Genomic DNA, 16,161 nt, shown 5'->3' with positions numbered 1-16,161 from the left:
ACTAAATAATCTCACAGAAAATATTTCACCCCATTATATTTCCATTTAATTAAGAGTTTTTTCCTTCCCTTTACCTCATAGTAACAGTTTTCTAAATAATTGTCCGGCTAATGTTGGGCTGTTGCCTCATAAAACCTCATTACGTGAATGAAAAACAAATATTGTTGTACACACATTTATTCCTGAAATATATTCTGCAAAAAAGATGCAAGAATCATCTAAATAATGTGCTGCTATCTCTCCACAACACACCCCAAAATTTAAAATGTGATTAATTAACGAAAAGTACAAAAAAGTGAGTACAAAAAAAACTTAAAAACTTAGCCAACATATCAAATATAAAACACAGAATAGCAACAATTAATCCCTTAATTAAGGGATCTATACTGGGCCCACTTTTATTCTGCCTGTATGTAAATGACCTGCCATCTGTATGTCCTGAGGTTAACATTCAAATGTATGCTGACGATACAGTTTTGTATGTGCATGGTTTAACAAAAGCAGAAGTTGCTTCAAAACTAACAACCGCAATGGTCAAAATTACAGCATGGCTTAATCAGTGCTGTCTCCAACTTAACGTGTCTAAAACTGTTGGTATGTTCTTCACTAAAACAAATGACTCAAACCAGATATCCGATCCAGATATACTTGTGTCAGGAGAAAAACTACAGATTATAAAATAATTCAAATACCTTGGCATTATACTTGACTCCAACCTGAACTTCAAAGCACATGTAAAAAAAAAAAAAGTCTGTAAACAAATTAAATTTAACCTTGCCAACTTCAGATTTATCAGAAACTCCATGTCTACTGAAGCAGCCAAGATGTACATGCATTCAATGATTTTCTCATATATGACCCACTGTTTGACAAGCTAGTCTCAGTCAAGTCACACCACATTAAAACCACTACAGTCTTTGTATAAACAAACAACAAAAGTTTTAGACAAAAAAAACAAAGCAATTCCACCACTGTTCAATCCTCAAAAAATACAACCTCCTGAGCTGGGAGAACATGATTAAACACAAAACTGCATGCCTCCTTTATAAAATCACACATGGTTTGGCCCCTCCCCCACTCAGAGAGTTTGTAAGCATACGAACAAACACACCATCACTTCATGAGGGGTGTCTCAAGAGGCGACTGCATTATTCCTCTGAGGAAGTATGTTTTTAGACAGTCTGCCTTTTCTGTTACAGCCTCACGTGAATGGAACAACATCCCAACTGTTATCAGAGACAGCAACACATATCGTTCATTTGGTTCAAATCTGAAACAGTGGCTATTTGATAACCACATCTGCCAGCACTAAACCTGTTCCGCTCGCTGCTGCCCCCTTGTGTCTTTTGAAAATGACTGTGTTTTTTAAATGACTGTGGCCTGCGTGTTAGTTGTCTGTTGAGGTGAGCTTCAGGTATAGCTCACTCAATGTTTTTTATGTGGCCTTGTGTAATTTGTAATTTGTACGTGTTTATTGTATATTGTGTTACATGTTGTCTTGTTGTGTGCACGTGTAACGTTACAGTTACTTTAGTAGGTTATTGGATACGTGCTTTTACTAATACTTGTTTTTGTAGCTTTTAGCAATGTTTGAATTTTTTTTTTTTTTTTAGGGAGCCTTTTATAAAATCTGGCCAGGGACAACAGATGAAAATTAGCCTTTTGGCTAACTCTGGCATATTTACAGAAATGTTTATTAATATGCAATGTCCCTGTAAAATAAAAAATAAATAAAAAATAAAAGATTGTAAATGAACTACATCTACAACATAACACAGTAGTGAAGATAGTAAACATGTCCAATAGTTATATTTTCACGAAATAAGAATAACAATAAATGTCTTTTCTACTGTTTTTATTTTATTTTATTATTTTCCCATAGACTGGATTTTCCTTTTTTTTTTAATCCGTCTTTATTGACAAATTTAAAACATACAAAAAATGTTTATATTCTTATAGAGGATGAACATACAACAGCAATTTTCCTGGATTTTCCTTTTTGCTGCTTCTGGAAAGTGGAGTCGTGGGGAAAAGCCCCGCCCACTAACCATCCAAAAAAAAAAGCATTTCCTGTCCTCGCTCCCTTTTTCGCTGTTTTTCCATTGCGCATGTGCGGTACTTCACACGTGTGGTGAACGTTTGGACTGGTTGCATGTAACTGTGCTTAAGGAGTTCGTAGCATAACAAAAACATAGCTTACACAAAACCTCAATATTTTGTATTGTTTCCCTTCCATATCCAAGGAAAAGCAAATAGTCCTCCGTGAAGCATTTCGCCGAGAGGGCCGGAATACGAGAAAAACACTTCATAATGGTGAGTACTGAGTTCTGAATTAAGAGAGATGCTAACAGACAAGCTAGCTGTTAGCTAGCTATAGAAAGTAGGTTACAGAGGAAACTAACTTCACACAAGTTAGATCCTCGTGTCTTCTCACTTCATTGTATTTCCTCATTGTTGAATTGGTGTCAATTTGTCTTGTTTTTGTTTTTTTCTGTGATCAGACTGAACCTCAAGTGAACCCAAAGGCCTACCCGCTGGCCGACGCCACGCTGACCAAGACCATCCTGGACCTGGTGCAGCAAGCCTCCAACTACAAACAGTTGAGGAAGGGGGCCAATGAAGGTGAGAAAAAACATAATCATGTTGTGATGAGATGTAGACTTGATCGTCGGTTCACAGAAGGTAGCCATTTGAAAACTTGAGGCTGAAATGCGTCATGAGTGTAGCATGAAAACGTGGTGTCTCAGCGTGGTTAAGCCAAATAAACATGGTATTCTCATGTGGCTTCAATGTGCATTTAAACACCCTGATCCTTCTAAATAAAGTCACTTTAGATTATACATCTAATTATTGAAAAGCTGTAACTATTTGTCATTGAAAGAGTTAATATTATAATTATTTTTCACACTTAAATGCAAACTTTTTCTTGGTGCTTTTTGTAATATCTCAGGTGGTGCTGCCTGTTTTTATCTAATAAGATAATAAATTTAACTTTATTGTCTGTTTGACTGAAGTCTTAAAATATAAATCAAATCATAGAAATATAAAATCAAAAGGAAGACAGAGTCTGCACGCCAGAAGCTGCTCCAACTAGTTTGATGAAGTTTAGCACCACTTTATTTAATATGATCCTTTTGAAAAAAAACACAACCAAATGCAGAATGTGAGATCACAATGTGCCACAGTTTAACTTTGATTGGTAGAAGCATGTTGTGTCTTTGTGTTCTGATCCTCAATCTACTTTTTTTCCCCCCAGCCACTAAGACTCTGAACAGAGGAATCTCTGAGTTCATAGTGATGGCTGCTGATGCTGAACCATTGGAGATCATCCTTCACCTGCCTCTGCTCTGTGAGGACAAGAACGTGCCGTACGTGTTCGTTCGCTCTAAGCAGGCTCTGGGACGAGCCTGTGGGGTGTCGCGCCCCGTCATTGCTACCTCAGTCACCATAAAGGAGGGGTCTCAGCTCAAACCACAGATTCAGTCTGTCCAGACGGCCATCGAGAGACTGCTTGTGTAACTTTTTGTTGCACTGTGATATATTCTCATAAAAAAGGAGACTACTTCCTGATGGAAAAATATTCTTTACTCTTATGTTATGTACGACAAGACAGTGAACCTTTTTTTTTTTTTTTTTACTTTGTAGGACGGTTGGTCCACTTCAGTGTATCAGTTTGCCATGGCATGTTCTGATTCATAATAAAATCCTTTTTATTTAATCTGTGGGTTTTGTTCTTTGAATTCATAACATTGTTTTGATTTATATTATCAGCATTATAAATACATCTTGGAGAATATCACATACTGTCAAACACAAGTTGAACTGTATAAAGCCTCAAAACTAGCCCTGATATTTGAAGTGTTTACAAATTGAAACTTACATATTTTCTTTATAACAGTGAAGTTGCAGGTATATAGGTTTAACTATAGAAATGTATTTTCTGTATTCTCAAATCTATTTCTTGAAACATAAGTGCCTCAAGATGTAAGATTTAGTTGCATAAAGGTACTCGTGTTCTTTTTCACCGCTCATCTATATACATATGTGAACCTGAAGAACACAAAATAGTATTTTGCTTTATAACAAATGTATTTTATTTTCCATTAAGTTACTTACTTAATACTCCAGTATTGTGCCAAATAAATACCAGCCCATTTCTAAATTCTGGTCAAAAAAAAAGATGTACCACCTTGATACTGAGCCCCTCCAATCCTATAAAGTCAATAAATACTGTATGTGTATATATATATATATATATATATATGTGTGTTACTTAAATTACTTATGTGGCGCTTAAAACATAGTAACTTGTGGAAACAAGATAATTACATGTGTAATTATCGCGTGCAATATAATATATAGTTTTTTTCTTTTTGGGACTTCAGGGCTCGGTAGATGCTTTCTTTATATTCTGCATGTAGGCCTATGTTCTTTTTCTCTAAGAAACATTTGATTTAAAGCCTGCCCTCCTGTGAACGCTCCCTTACCAACGTGTTTAAAGAGCCTTTTTGCTGCTCTTGAACGCAGCATGGACCACCAGTCGGCCAACATGAACTTTAGACAAACATTTAAAGGCGTACCACCCCTCTTGAGGAGCCACACGGTACTCATCTGAATCAAACAGAAGTCATGGCTGCTCCACCTGTTGTCATTTGGGAGGATGAGGTGGCGGAGCTGCTGCTTTACAGAGAGCTGATCCCGCGGCTGGAGGAGGCTTTGGGGAAGTTCTCCAGGCGGGACAGCGCGGAGGTGATCCAGCCTGTGCGCACCATTATTCCCCTGCAGAAACATAACGGGTAGGCCTACATCTCAATCTAAAGTTTGACAACTGAACGAGTTATTCCAGTTGATACAACAGAACAAATAGCACACGATGCTTTTGCTTGCTGCCGCGCTGTCACTTTTGCAGCTTCCTGGGTTTGATGCCTACATACATGGAGAACGATGGTGTCCTGAGCACAAAGTTCGTGTGCTTCTATAAGAGGGGGGACGATTCAAATTTACCTTCCACACAAGCAACAGTGGTGCTGCTGGATCCTGAGTATGGGAATGTAAAGGCTGTGAGTAAAACTAATCACTCACATTAAAATACTGAAAAATGGCAGATTTATATCACAGCATGTCTTCCAACCTGCAGGTCATGAATGGAGAGGTCATCACGAGAATGAGGACAGCTGCAGCTTCAGCCATCTCTGCTAAAGTTTTTTTTGTTTTTTTTTTAAACATCTACTCAAACTATTCATTAACAAATCTTACTCTGTTCTTCTAACTTTGTCCCACTTCTGTTTGTTTGTTTTTTTTGTCTTACAGTTGTTGATGCGTCCTGAAGCGGAGGTTCTGGCCATATTGGGGACCGGCAATCAAGCTCTGAGTCATTACAGTGTCTTCACAGAAATATTTTCCTTTAAAGAGGTAAAATGACAAAAAATATCAGATGCCTGCCACTCATGACAATTTAATGATGTCCACAAGTCAGATAAATAATAATAACATGATGTCCATTTTTAATGAAAAGGACTGATAAGGTGTTAAAAGAAAAAGAGATATAGGAAAATCTTACTTTATGAACTTAAGATCAAGCTATAGACTATAGCTTCATATTTTGGCTTTCTTTCCCAGCGTTCAAAGAGACAATTGAACAACATTTTCATGCATGCACTTTATATAAAACACTTTACTGGAGCCAAAGGAGCTTACCTTTCCCTGACCCTAATTCACACATGTTCAGCTCAATAGATTACACTTTTGAACTTCTTTGATTGAATTCTACAACAAACAATGCATTCATTAATTCAAACTTTATTTCAATCTCAAAAATCATTGAGGGCATGCCCTAATTTTCAATTATGTCGAGAACAAAACAGAACACGTGCACAAACAAAATAAATACAAATAATGGCAACAACACAATTAAATACATTTACATTTAAAGGCAGAGTAAACTGACCCAAAACCTAAAAGTGTGTGAAGTTTGAAAGTCTGTTGTAAAGTGTTTCATGTGAATGCAGCAGTGAAGCTAAAAGCAGTGTGGACCTTGAGCGTCAGCCAATTACTGGAATGTGTTGACTATGAGATGTGATATATGGTGGCATTTTGCCAATAAAGGTTTTATAAATAAAATATAACAACTGCCTGTTAAGTCTTACAGTTAGATGTGCCCAGCCCACAAAATGCAATGCTGTGTGGATTAACTGTCACCTGTAATGAATGTGTAGTGTTGTTGGCAAAGCATGACAGGACTTAATGAGTCAGACCTGTTTTTGGCAGGCTGCAGAGGTTTTCTAATGTATCTGGCAAATTAAAGGTTGTGCTGACACTTCAAGAAGTTAAACAGTAACAGTAATAAGAGTTCAACAGTTGGCCTGATTCTGCTTGTTAAAATAGATAAGACATTACCACTAAACCTGTTCAGTGATAAACTATAAATCTAGCTTCTCTTAAATCTACTCTACCTAACTGTACTTCATGTCTGCTTTATTTACTAAGATTTAAAAAATGCCCCTTGTACAAACTGACTTTATGTTGAAATCATTGGTAAAGTTATACGACAAGACATCAGTAGACTTTGATCTGTCACCTTTCAAAATGGCTTCTCCACTCTGTCTTGAGGTGTCAAGCTAAGCTAACCAGCTACTGTCTGTAGCAGACATGGGAGGCGGTATTGATCATTTCCTTCAAAACTTCTGATCAAATAAGTGTCCTTCCCAAAAAGATAACCTACTCAACCAACAGGAAAACTATTTAAAGCGATACAAATCACTTTGTAGCCTTGCTATGTTCAAACAACGTTGTTTAATCCCGATTCAATTAAATCACTACAGACTAGGGATGTACAGATTAATCGTAAAATCGTGATAAATCGATTCAGCGGTGTCAAGATTCACATCGGTGCTCTGAAAAATGAATCGCAATAATTTGGTGAGCATCAGCGGCTGTAGAGCGACCTTTTGAAATTGAGGACGCACCAACGTCTTTTAAGATGTGGGAGCATTTTGTCTTCCCAAAGACAGAAAATGAAAGAGGTGAGAAGATGACAGCACAACCAACATGATGCAGCATTTAAAGGCTTTATGTGATTTTTTGATCCAGCAGATGTCGCCCTTGAGCACCAGCATGAAACCAAAACAACTCGAGCTGCATTGTTGTGTTAGCATGCTAATGCTAGTGATCTTTATTATGCTCGTATCTTCAGACTGCATGTAAATTTACCTGAAATGAGCGTGATCTAGAAACACAGTTAAGCAGTGAGTACAGTATGTTATTCTTCTTTTCTCTAGTCCCTCAATTAAACAACTTTTATACGTGAGGGGAGGAGTCAGCCGGCTGTCCTGGCGATGTAAACAAAGTGAAGATAGGACTCTGAAAACTCTGAAAACATCACAGACAGTGGGACTCGGGTGTTACACCCATTGTAGACAGTCATGACTCACAGAGTTATTTTCAGAGGATATACTTGATTTATATTACAGTTAAGTGTGAAAAATCACATATAAAGCCTTTAATCGACATCACAACGAGAAGCTCCAATCACCTCCCCTTGTTGAGAGAAAAAAAACAGCCCCTAAAGGAATCTTTTTCAGTCATCATTTGTCTCAATAGTCTAATTTTGTAAAATAAATCATCAGAGAATCGTATCGTGATTTAATCATTACATCCCTACTGCAGACATTAGAATACAGTTTGTTTTGATACACCTATCATGTTTTGTCCTTGCACATGCTGACATACTTCCCCTGGATGTTTTCCACAGGTGCGTGTGTGGAGCCACACGAGGGAAGGGACAGAGAGGTTTTGCAAATGTGTCAGTGGTCCAGTGAGGGCATGTGTCTCAGTGGAGGAGGCGGTGAGGGGAGCAGACGCCATAGTTACAGTCACAAGATGTACAGAGCCGGTGCTGTTTGGTCAGTGGGTCAAACCAGGAGCTCATGTAGCAGGTGAAAAGAAAGAATTCACACATTTATTAAGAAACATCATTTTTTTAAATTCTAGTAATACTACTAATAATGTGTTGTTTTTTTCTTCTATTTTTCTCCCTGTTGCTGAGCAGCGGTGGGAGCCTGCAGGCCAGACTGGCGGGAGCTGGATGACGTGCTGATGAAGGAGGCCGTGGTGTACGTCGACAGCAGGGAGGGAGCGATGGCCGAGTCTGGTGACATCATCCTCTCTGGGGTCAGTTGGTCAGGGTGATCATTTTTTGTGTTATGGATCCTTTTTGCAGAATTTGTGAATACAAATTTGGATCGTTGATGTAATCGTCAGGCTGAAGTGTTGGCGGAGATCGGAGAGGTTATAAATGGGACAAAACCTGCGTACAGAGAGAAGACCACCGTGTTCAAATCCCTCGGTAAGACCTACCCGAAGTAGAATTAGTCCTTCTCATTTAGAACGTTTTTTTGTTCAGCGTATTCACTGTAACTTGTTTTGTTTCTCACAACAACAGGAATGGGAGTTGAGGATGCGGTGTCTGCTAAGCTGGTGTTTGACCAATGGAATGCAAAAGCCAGCAAACGATGAATTGTGTTGGTATTTCAGCTTGGACCATCGAGAGTACAAAACACTGCACACTTTGATCAAGCACACAAAAGATTAGGGGAAAAAAAAATCAAGATTAAGGCAAAATATGAAAAGACGGGATCAAGCCCAAATTTATGATTCAGTTTATTTCTCCTGGAGAAAGAATGCTTCTGCTTTAAGACCTGATGATTCAGCTGACAATATTACCATATTCTCACTTTCTGTTTTTGTGTAAACATTAACAATAAGGAAAAGTTTGTCAGTTCCCATGCTACTTAACTGATGCTTACCACGGTGGTCATTTTACGATTTATCTGGACACATGAATGCTAGCATGCTAGCAGGTGATGGGGTCAGTCCATAGGGTCAGCCCTATGTTCCCACATTTCTAGGACATTTTCAAAATTATGTCTTATCATATTTAAGCACTGTCAATTACCTATGTACATTTATGTCTATGGGCGCACCAGATTTAGCTAAAAGCTACATTCCATCTGTAGTCCATTGCTACTGGATAATAGGTTGGGTGTAATTGGCTACACAATTGGGAGAAAGGAGGAAATGTGGGAACATAGGCACGCTCCCCAGGTGATCATCTGTCACAGTACGGGGAAATCACTTAATGGTTACACTGGTTATCTCTAGTTGGTGTGTTGGCTTGAAAGCTTTGCATTGACACTTAAATTAGCATGCTGAAGTCTAATTTTTTTTTTTTTTAACTAGCTGATCTTATGATGTGTTAGCATGCTCAGAATTACAATCATGCACCAAACACAAAGTACTAGCATGTTTGGTGTCTGAGTCACATATGGACCTACTTACAGCTGAGGAAGTGATCAACAGACATCACCTTTCAAGCGTCCTAGTGTGGCTAATAATGTAAACTCTTACTAGATTTGTCTTCTTACGCGAGATGATGTTATTGTTTTCTCTTCATTCATTAGGATAAACTTATCAGCTCTTTTCAGACATGCCGTTGGGAAATGGACACATCACCGTTTGGACAGTAGAGATAAAATACAACAAAGCATTTGATATGAGTTTATTTGCTTTTCTTATCAAAATCGGCATTTTACAAAATGAAAGCTCGAAATTAAACCCAAGTGTGCATTTTGTACTTTTCAATAGAAAAGTCGATCAGATGAGTCTAGAATTACATCAGCTTTGATCATTGCTCATTAAAAAAAACTAACATATGTGTTGAAAAAGTTAGTGTTCATGGTTTTATTGTACAAGACGTGAAATCAGATGCAACCTTTGAGTGCTGAGACACTGGCTCGACTTCATAAAAACAGATGATGTGGTGTCACCATCTGTGAAAGCAATATGAACAAGTGATGATTTAGCAATGATATAACCGTGACAGTGACCATTAATGAGTAAGTCCAACACTAGCTGACCTCCATCTTCTTATACCTGACAGTCAGTCCAAAAAACAGTGACTGTGTTCACTTTAACACAAAGAAAAAAATGATGGATCAAACTAGGAAGCTGTTAGAAACTAAAGATAACCTGTTGAAAATCTAACTGCTTGTTAGGTGATTTCTACTTCTCTCAGTAGCTGCTACAATCACTTTGAGCCATCAATGGGTTAAATTATCTCTAAATGATGGTGTCTTGGATCATGAAAAAACAACATTTTATGAAAGAAATTTAAAAAGCGTAGTGTTCATGGAGTGACTTCAAAGTGATGACAGTTGACTGAGTTTTGGCAACACCTCAGACCAAGTCAGATGACGCATGTAAACAAAACAGTTAAGTCGACCACAGCTGAGACAAAAGACTGACCATGACACAAAGGAGACATAAGAGCTTCTAAAAGAAAAAAACCTAAAAAAAACAGTTTTTTTCTAAACTTTAAGTTTCATCAAGGCAGCAGGAATCTCTTTAGTGTGTAGGGGAGAGAGAGTGTAGTGCAGGAAATCCTTCTCTTCTGTTATTAAGTCTACACTAATGTGGTAAAAATCATCTTCACGTAGTGTTTCTTCACAATGTCAGAGGACAATGATGAGTGTTATTTTTTAAAACCTCCCTCTTGTTCCTTATGCAAACCCTGATCCCATCAACCCCACCCCGCCCCCAACCCCCACCCTCACAATCCCCAAGGCCTTCGCAAAGTCACTTCATTCCTGTCCATCTGAAAGCACTTAATAAATGTAAGCAGGTCAGACAGAAGACCATCAGTGCTGTTTAAATCTCTGAAGTTCTTTCAGACAGAAGTCGGATCTACCAAAGCTTCTACAAAAGCAAGGACACGGGGGGTGAACAGATAATTGGAGGAACCCAGCCATCTTCCCTTTAAAAAGGAGGCGACTTCTGACTTCACCGCAGCCATGTTTTTCTACTCCCTGTGGTTCTTTCATTACAATAATGTGCACTTTCTCTTCCTCTTCTTGACGGGCGGGGGGCACAGGACCGCCCGGATGGCTTCATCAAACACTGTCTTCAGGCCACGCTGTGTCAAAGCTGAGCACTCCAGATACTTCACTGAATCTGGCAGGAAAAGAAAACAAAGAAAGAGTCTGCAAATGAGCTCCTTTTTGGTTTGCATGACATAAAAATAGAGTCCAACAACAGAATTATAAGCTTGAGTATGACTATGCAATCCAAACTCAAGACTAAATACTGATGTTACAAAAGGCTGCTCAAGGTTTCAAACCAAATAGAGCCTTTAATTAATTTATAAGGGCACACTCGCTCGTTTGTTTGACTAGTCGGAGTGCTCCTATCCGTACACTTCCTCGGCCCTGGCCTGCCTGGAAGGGGTGTGCTTCGGCACAGTACACTTCATGAATGAACACAAGCACAGGTACACAACGAGGACAGCCTTCATTATCGAGAAATCCCAGAGTGTTTTGTCTGTTTCTGACTAAAATGACTCAAAATAAGACAATACTTGTAGTAAAAACATCCTAATCCAATAAGATTATCTTGAACTATCAATCCATGTTTTATTTGTAAACTGACTTATTTCCTTCGCCATGGCCAATCCCTGGGGGTAGATAATAGGGGAGAGTTTCTTCTCCTTTAGTTTTTCGATGGTATCCTTATCGTCTCTCAGGTCCAGCTTGGTGCCCACCAGAATGATGGGAGTGTTGGGGCAGTGGTGTCGCACCTCTGGGGACCACTGGGGAAGGAGAGACAGAGAGAGAGAGAGTGAGAGAGAGGGGGGAGAGAGAAAGAGGGGGGGGGAGAGAGACAGAGAGAGACACAGAGAGAGAGGGGGGAGAGAGAAACAGAGAGAGGGAAGAGAGAGAGAGAGGGGGGGGGGAGAGAGAGAAACAAAGGGGGGAGAGAGACACAGAGAGAGAGAGAAACAGAGAGACAGAGAGGGAGAGAGACAAACAGAGAGACAGAAGGGGGAGAGAGAGAAACAGAGAGACAGAGAGGGAGAGAGACAAACAGAGAGGGGGGGAGAGAGAGAAAAAGAGGGGAGAGAGAGAAAAAGAGGGGAGAGAGAAACAGAGGGCGGGAGAGACAGAGAAAAAGGGAGGGGAGAGAGAGAGAGAAGGGGGCGGTGTCAGAGGCATCAGGATGCAGACGGTGTTAAATGTGGATGGATTTCTAAAATAGTAGATTGCTCTCTAGATTTTGGAGTTCTTATCCAAACTCATTATGATGTGACCTTTGAGGAACTCAAGGACAAGAAAACACAAAAGTCTACCAAGAATGAACAATCATCAGCCCTTCAGTTACATCGGTTTGACCGTTAAATATCTAGCATTTTTATCTTGACCTACGACCCTGATATTGTAACTACAACTAAAAATAATGTTTGTGATTTATCAGGGGACAGAGAGCTCCATTACCTAAACATAAATCAAGTCCCAGTTTTGGCTCTCTGTGAAAATCGAATAAATTGTTTGTCTATCCAGTGCACTCTGACTCTAACACTTTCAGTTCAGTTTACTCATGTTAACGAACATCAGAAGTTAAGCAGGTTGTTCTCACCTTGGCACGGACGTTTTCAAAAGAGGCTGGACTGACAAGTGAAAAGCAAATCAGGAACACATCCTGAGGGGAGGGGGGAAATGACAAATCACAATTGAGCAAACAAAAGAGAATAATCACATCAAACTTTAAATTCATGAAAAACATTACAATGCTGAAGGAAAACACACCACACAGACCCCAAATGTTCAGAAATGTGTACACAAACAAAACCTAGACTAATCTGGAATATGTAGGTTTAATACAAACTCTGATTTTCTGTTCCCTGTGAGTCTCTGGTACAGAGGCCAGTTTGTTGGGAGGACAAAGAGTGCAAACAAAAGCTCCCTTTCACTTCCTCTTGCCGTCCTCCAGACAGTGTATAGGTACTATGGATACTGGGCTCTACTCTGCAGAGTGTAAAGACTCCGTCTACAGGCCAGTGAATAACTCCAAATCAATGCTGACAATGTGAACACAGTGTACTTGCTAACATTGTCTGGCTGATACTGGTCTTAGTGGTCTGAGACACACAGTTGTCCCCAGTCTTCATGAATGGTGTACATACTGTTTGTGGGTAGGACAGAGGCCTGAGCCTGTCGTAGTCCTCCTGTCCGGCTGTATCCCACAGGCCCAGGTTCACTGGTTTCCCGTCAACCATCACATTGGCAGAGTAGTTATCAAAGCTGTGTGGAGCAAGGTGAAGATGAGCTTTCAAATGAATCATACTATGATAGAAAACAGCGTCATGTATGATGTAGTAACCAGATAAAGTACAGCAGACATGTGGGCAAATTTCTCAATTTTGAGATTGCAGTCTCAAAACTGATTAACTTTGTGTGATAGCGGTGTGTGTGTGTGTGTGTGTGTGTGTGTGTGTCTTACACTGTGGGGATGTACTCTCCAGGGAAGGCATTGGTTGTGTAGCTGATGAGGAGGCATGTTTTCCCCACAGCCCTGGGAGGAGAAAAGGAGAGGAAGAAAGACAGAGAAAATTAAATGATAAGAAAAGCTTGATTTACAGTTTGACAATAACGTTACACTTTAAAGTGAAACTGTAGTTATTTGAACCTTGTCTTGCTCGACAGGTTCATGGGTCCGACAAGCTCTGTTTAACCCGCGTTGCCTGACTTGACCTGTTTAAATCGAAATAAGCTTTAAGCCTTTTTCCCTGAAATTTTTCCCTTTTTTTGTCAACACTGGGTTTCTGCATTTACCAGGTCCTTCTTAAACTGTCAAACACTCACACGTCAATTTATTTATTGACAGATACTATATAAAACAATCGTTATGTTTAAGGCAGGGGAAATGTGCGTGCTGTCTCAAAGCTTTAAATTAAAAGCTCAACAAAACATAATTAAGGTATGTTATTCTTTTGTGATTTGATCTGTATTGCATAGTTTATAGTTGGTGTTAAATACTTTTCCTACAAATGTAACTTTGCCAGTTCTTATCTTCGGTTCAAGAGACGAGCAGTGACCAGACTGACCTGTCTTTATGCGGTGACACAGTTAGTGCTAGGGGTGTGACCACAATCTACAATAAAAACAATGACACTGTGTCAATGGTTGACATGAAAAATAGTTTATGGTCTTAACTGGATATAATCTGTTACAGCTCCCACAGTACTAATGTCAATATATACTACTTCCCAGATGTCAAAATGAAACCTCATACAGTAAGCTGTTCAAGCACATCTTAAAACATAATGCCATACCAGAAATATAACATGTTTGTTATTTATTTTTAAATGTATTGTTCAGTTTAGTTTTCTTTAGTCAATAGCTTACTCTATTATCTAATTTGTACATTAAAGACTTGAAAGAAGAACTATTTTACAATAAAAATGTTGAAACTGTTAAAACATTTTGGTCATTTTAAGGCTGGACAGGAATGACGTTTTTGGTAGGTATGATTGTGTTTATTCTAAGTACCGGTAATTCTGTATAAAAATGTATCTAGTAAAAATATTAAACATTTGCTTGAGTATATTCACACTGGCCCGACTATAAGTTGCTTTCTTTGGTTTTAAGTTGCCAAGTGGGACATTGTTGTGATTTTGATATTCCCTACAATAGAAGATTAAATATAAAGTTGTTTTGTGTAAATTTAGTATTTGACACTTAAACACTCAAAGGTGCAATAAGAGATAATAAGTGCAATAAGAAAACATGTTTATATTTTCATTTCATTGTACAGTGTTCCCCTTTGTTATTGTTTGTATTATATCTTTGTTTTAATACAGTGTATAGCTTCTGTACAGTTTATTTTAATTTACTTAGCTGTTACTATAACTTATTTATTTGTTTTATTTAGTACTTTTCTACTCTTTTTTTCTTATAATGCTATTCTATTTTATATATCATTTTAACTTTTTTGTAGAAGCTGACTCAGGGAGAAACACACAAGAATTCCAATGTACCTGTACTGTCCTGTACCTGTGCAGGTGGAAATAAACATCTATTCTACTCTATTCAAAGTATACAGAAGAGACAAACAAAACAAATTCCAATGTGAACAGCACATAAACTTCTTCAGCTAGCTGCCTATCTGTCGACATGTCTAATAAATGACATAATGTGAGTCATTGAGTCCCACCTAAGCGGAGCATGTGGATAAATCTGTCTGACCCAGCTGAAGAGCACAACAACAGCTGTTATCTGAGGCTGGTTAGCGGCTAGCCAACTGTTGGTAACTGGGTCAACCAAAACAAACTATGTTAGCTTTTTTACACCACAGGAGTAAAACTGGAGAATGGAGAATATTAGGAGGTTAAATAGTTGTTTCACTCACCCGTCCCCCACCACCACACACTTAATGGCCTGCATCGGACTAACAACTCAGCCGACTGACTGACTGCAGCTCAAACTCAGGGAGCTAAGCTAGCCGGCTAACGTGGCTAAAATAAAACCGGCCCTTTGTCGTGTGCAAAAGTAAAATGTAAACTTATTTCGAGGAGCTCGAAGTCGTTCAATAAGTCCAAATCTGCTCTTTTCAGAGAAAAAAAATTCCCGATGTTTCACCCACACAGCAACTCTAAGTGAAACTCCAAAGTTGTGATCCAGGCAGGCAACACCCAGGAAATAAACTCTGGAGTCAAGATAGAAAAACGCCCTCGGTTTGGGTTTGGAGTCCAGAGATCCCCGCAAGTCATATCCGGTCATAGCAGGACGGTCCAACACCGCCACCTACCGGTTATATATGGTATTATTATTATTATGGTATATAGTTATTTATGGTGATAACTGGAACAGGCCTGCTCAGGTAAGTGGAGTTTGTTACAACCAGTTGAGAAGTAAAAGTACTTTTGTTGCATAATGAAATCAGCCCTACTTAGACCAACAGTGTAGCACTATGTTAATGATCTATATTATTTTGTAACCACGGGAAAAGAGTCAAGGAGTGACTTTAGATTACTTTATTGATCCCTGCAAGGGGAAATTCTGTTTTTACAATCTGTTAACCATGCAACATACACATGCACAAACAGGATCCTATTGACATGCACTAATGGAGAGATGTCTTGCTCAAGGGCACCTCAGCAGTGCTCAGGAGGTGATCTGGCACCTCTCCAGCTACCAGATCAACTTCCATATTTTGGTCCACACCAGGACTTGAACCAGCAACCCACTGGTTCCCAACCCAAGTCCCTACAGACTGAGCTACTGCCGCCCGTGTATAATGGTTATTTGATAATGTTTATTTAGCATATATACA

General features: G+C 39.0%; 3 protein-coding genes across 3 annotated transcripts; 2 read left to right on the top strand and 1 right to left on the bottom strand.

Annotated features, from left to right (window-relative positions):
• The first annotated feature begins 2,112 nt into the window (after nt 1–2,112).
• On the top strand, nt 2,113–3,718 carry snu13b (SNU13 homolog, small nuclear ribonucleoprotein b (U4/U6.U5)). The gene is made up of 3 exons (XM_020648175.3): nt 2,113–2,313; nt 2,502–2,622; nt 3,257–3,718. The coding sequence occupies exons 1-3, from the start codon at nt 2,311–2,313 to the stop codon at nt 3,517–3,519; spliced, it is 387 nt and encodes a 128-aa protein (XP_020503831.1). The 5' UTR covers nt 2,113–2,310; the 3' UTR covers nt 3,520–3,718.
• An 831-nt stretch (nt 3,719–4,549) lies between these two features.
• crym (crystallin, mu) lies at nt 4,550–9,549 on the top strand. Its single transcript, XM_020648173.3, has 8 exons — nt 4,550–4,796; nt 4,910–5,060; nt 5,138–5,200; nt 5,311–5,412; nt 7,751–7,934; nt 8,048–8,169; nt 8,260–8,344; nt 8,441–9,549. Exons 1-8 carry the CDS (start codon nt 4,630–4,632, stop codon nt 8,512–8,514), a joined length of 948 nt encoding a protein of 315 aa, XP_020503829.1. The 5' UTR covers nt 4,550–4,629; the 3' UTR covers nt 8,515–9,549.
• Nucleotides 9,543–15,553, bottom strand: LOC109994720 (Rac family small GTPase 1). The gene is made up of 6 exons (XM_020648174.3): nt 15,238–15,553; nt 13,330–13,401; nt 13,013–13,130; nt 12,466–12,528; nt 11,482–11,641; nt 9,543–11,007 (listed from the first exon to the last, which is right to left on the bottom strand). The coding sequence occupies exons 1-6, from the start codon at nt 15,270–15,272 to the stop codon at nt 10,877–10,879; spliced, it is 579 nt and encodes a 192-aa protein (XP_020503830.1). The 5' UTR covers nt 15,273–15,553; the 3' UTR covers nt 9,543–10,876.
• Nucleotides 15,554–16,161: the final 608 nt, after the last annotated feature.

This window comes from Labrus bergylta, chromosome 21 (assembly GCF_963930695.1).
Source record: "Labrus bergylta chromosome 21, fLabBer1.1, whole genome shotgun sequence".
NCBI classification, from domain to species: domain Eukaryota; kingdom Metazoa; phylum Chordata; class Actinopteri; order Labriformes; family Labridae; genus Labrus; species Labrus bergylta.
This window is presented reverse-complemented; position numbering and strand designations above follow the sequence as displayed.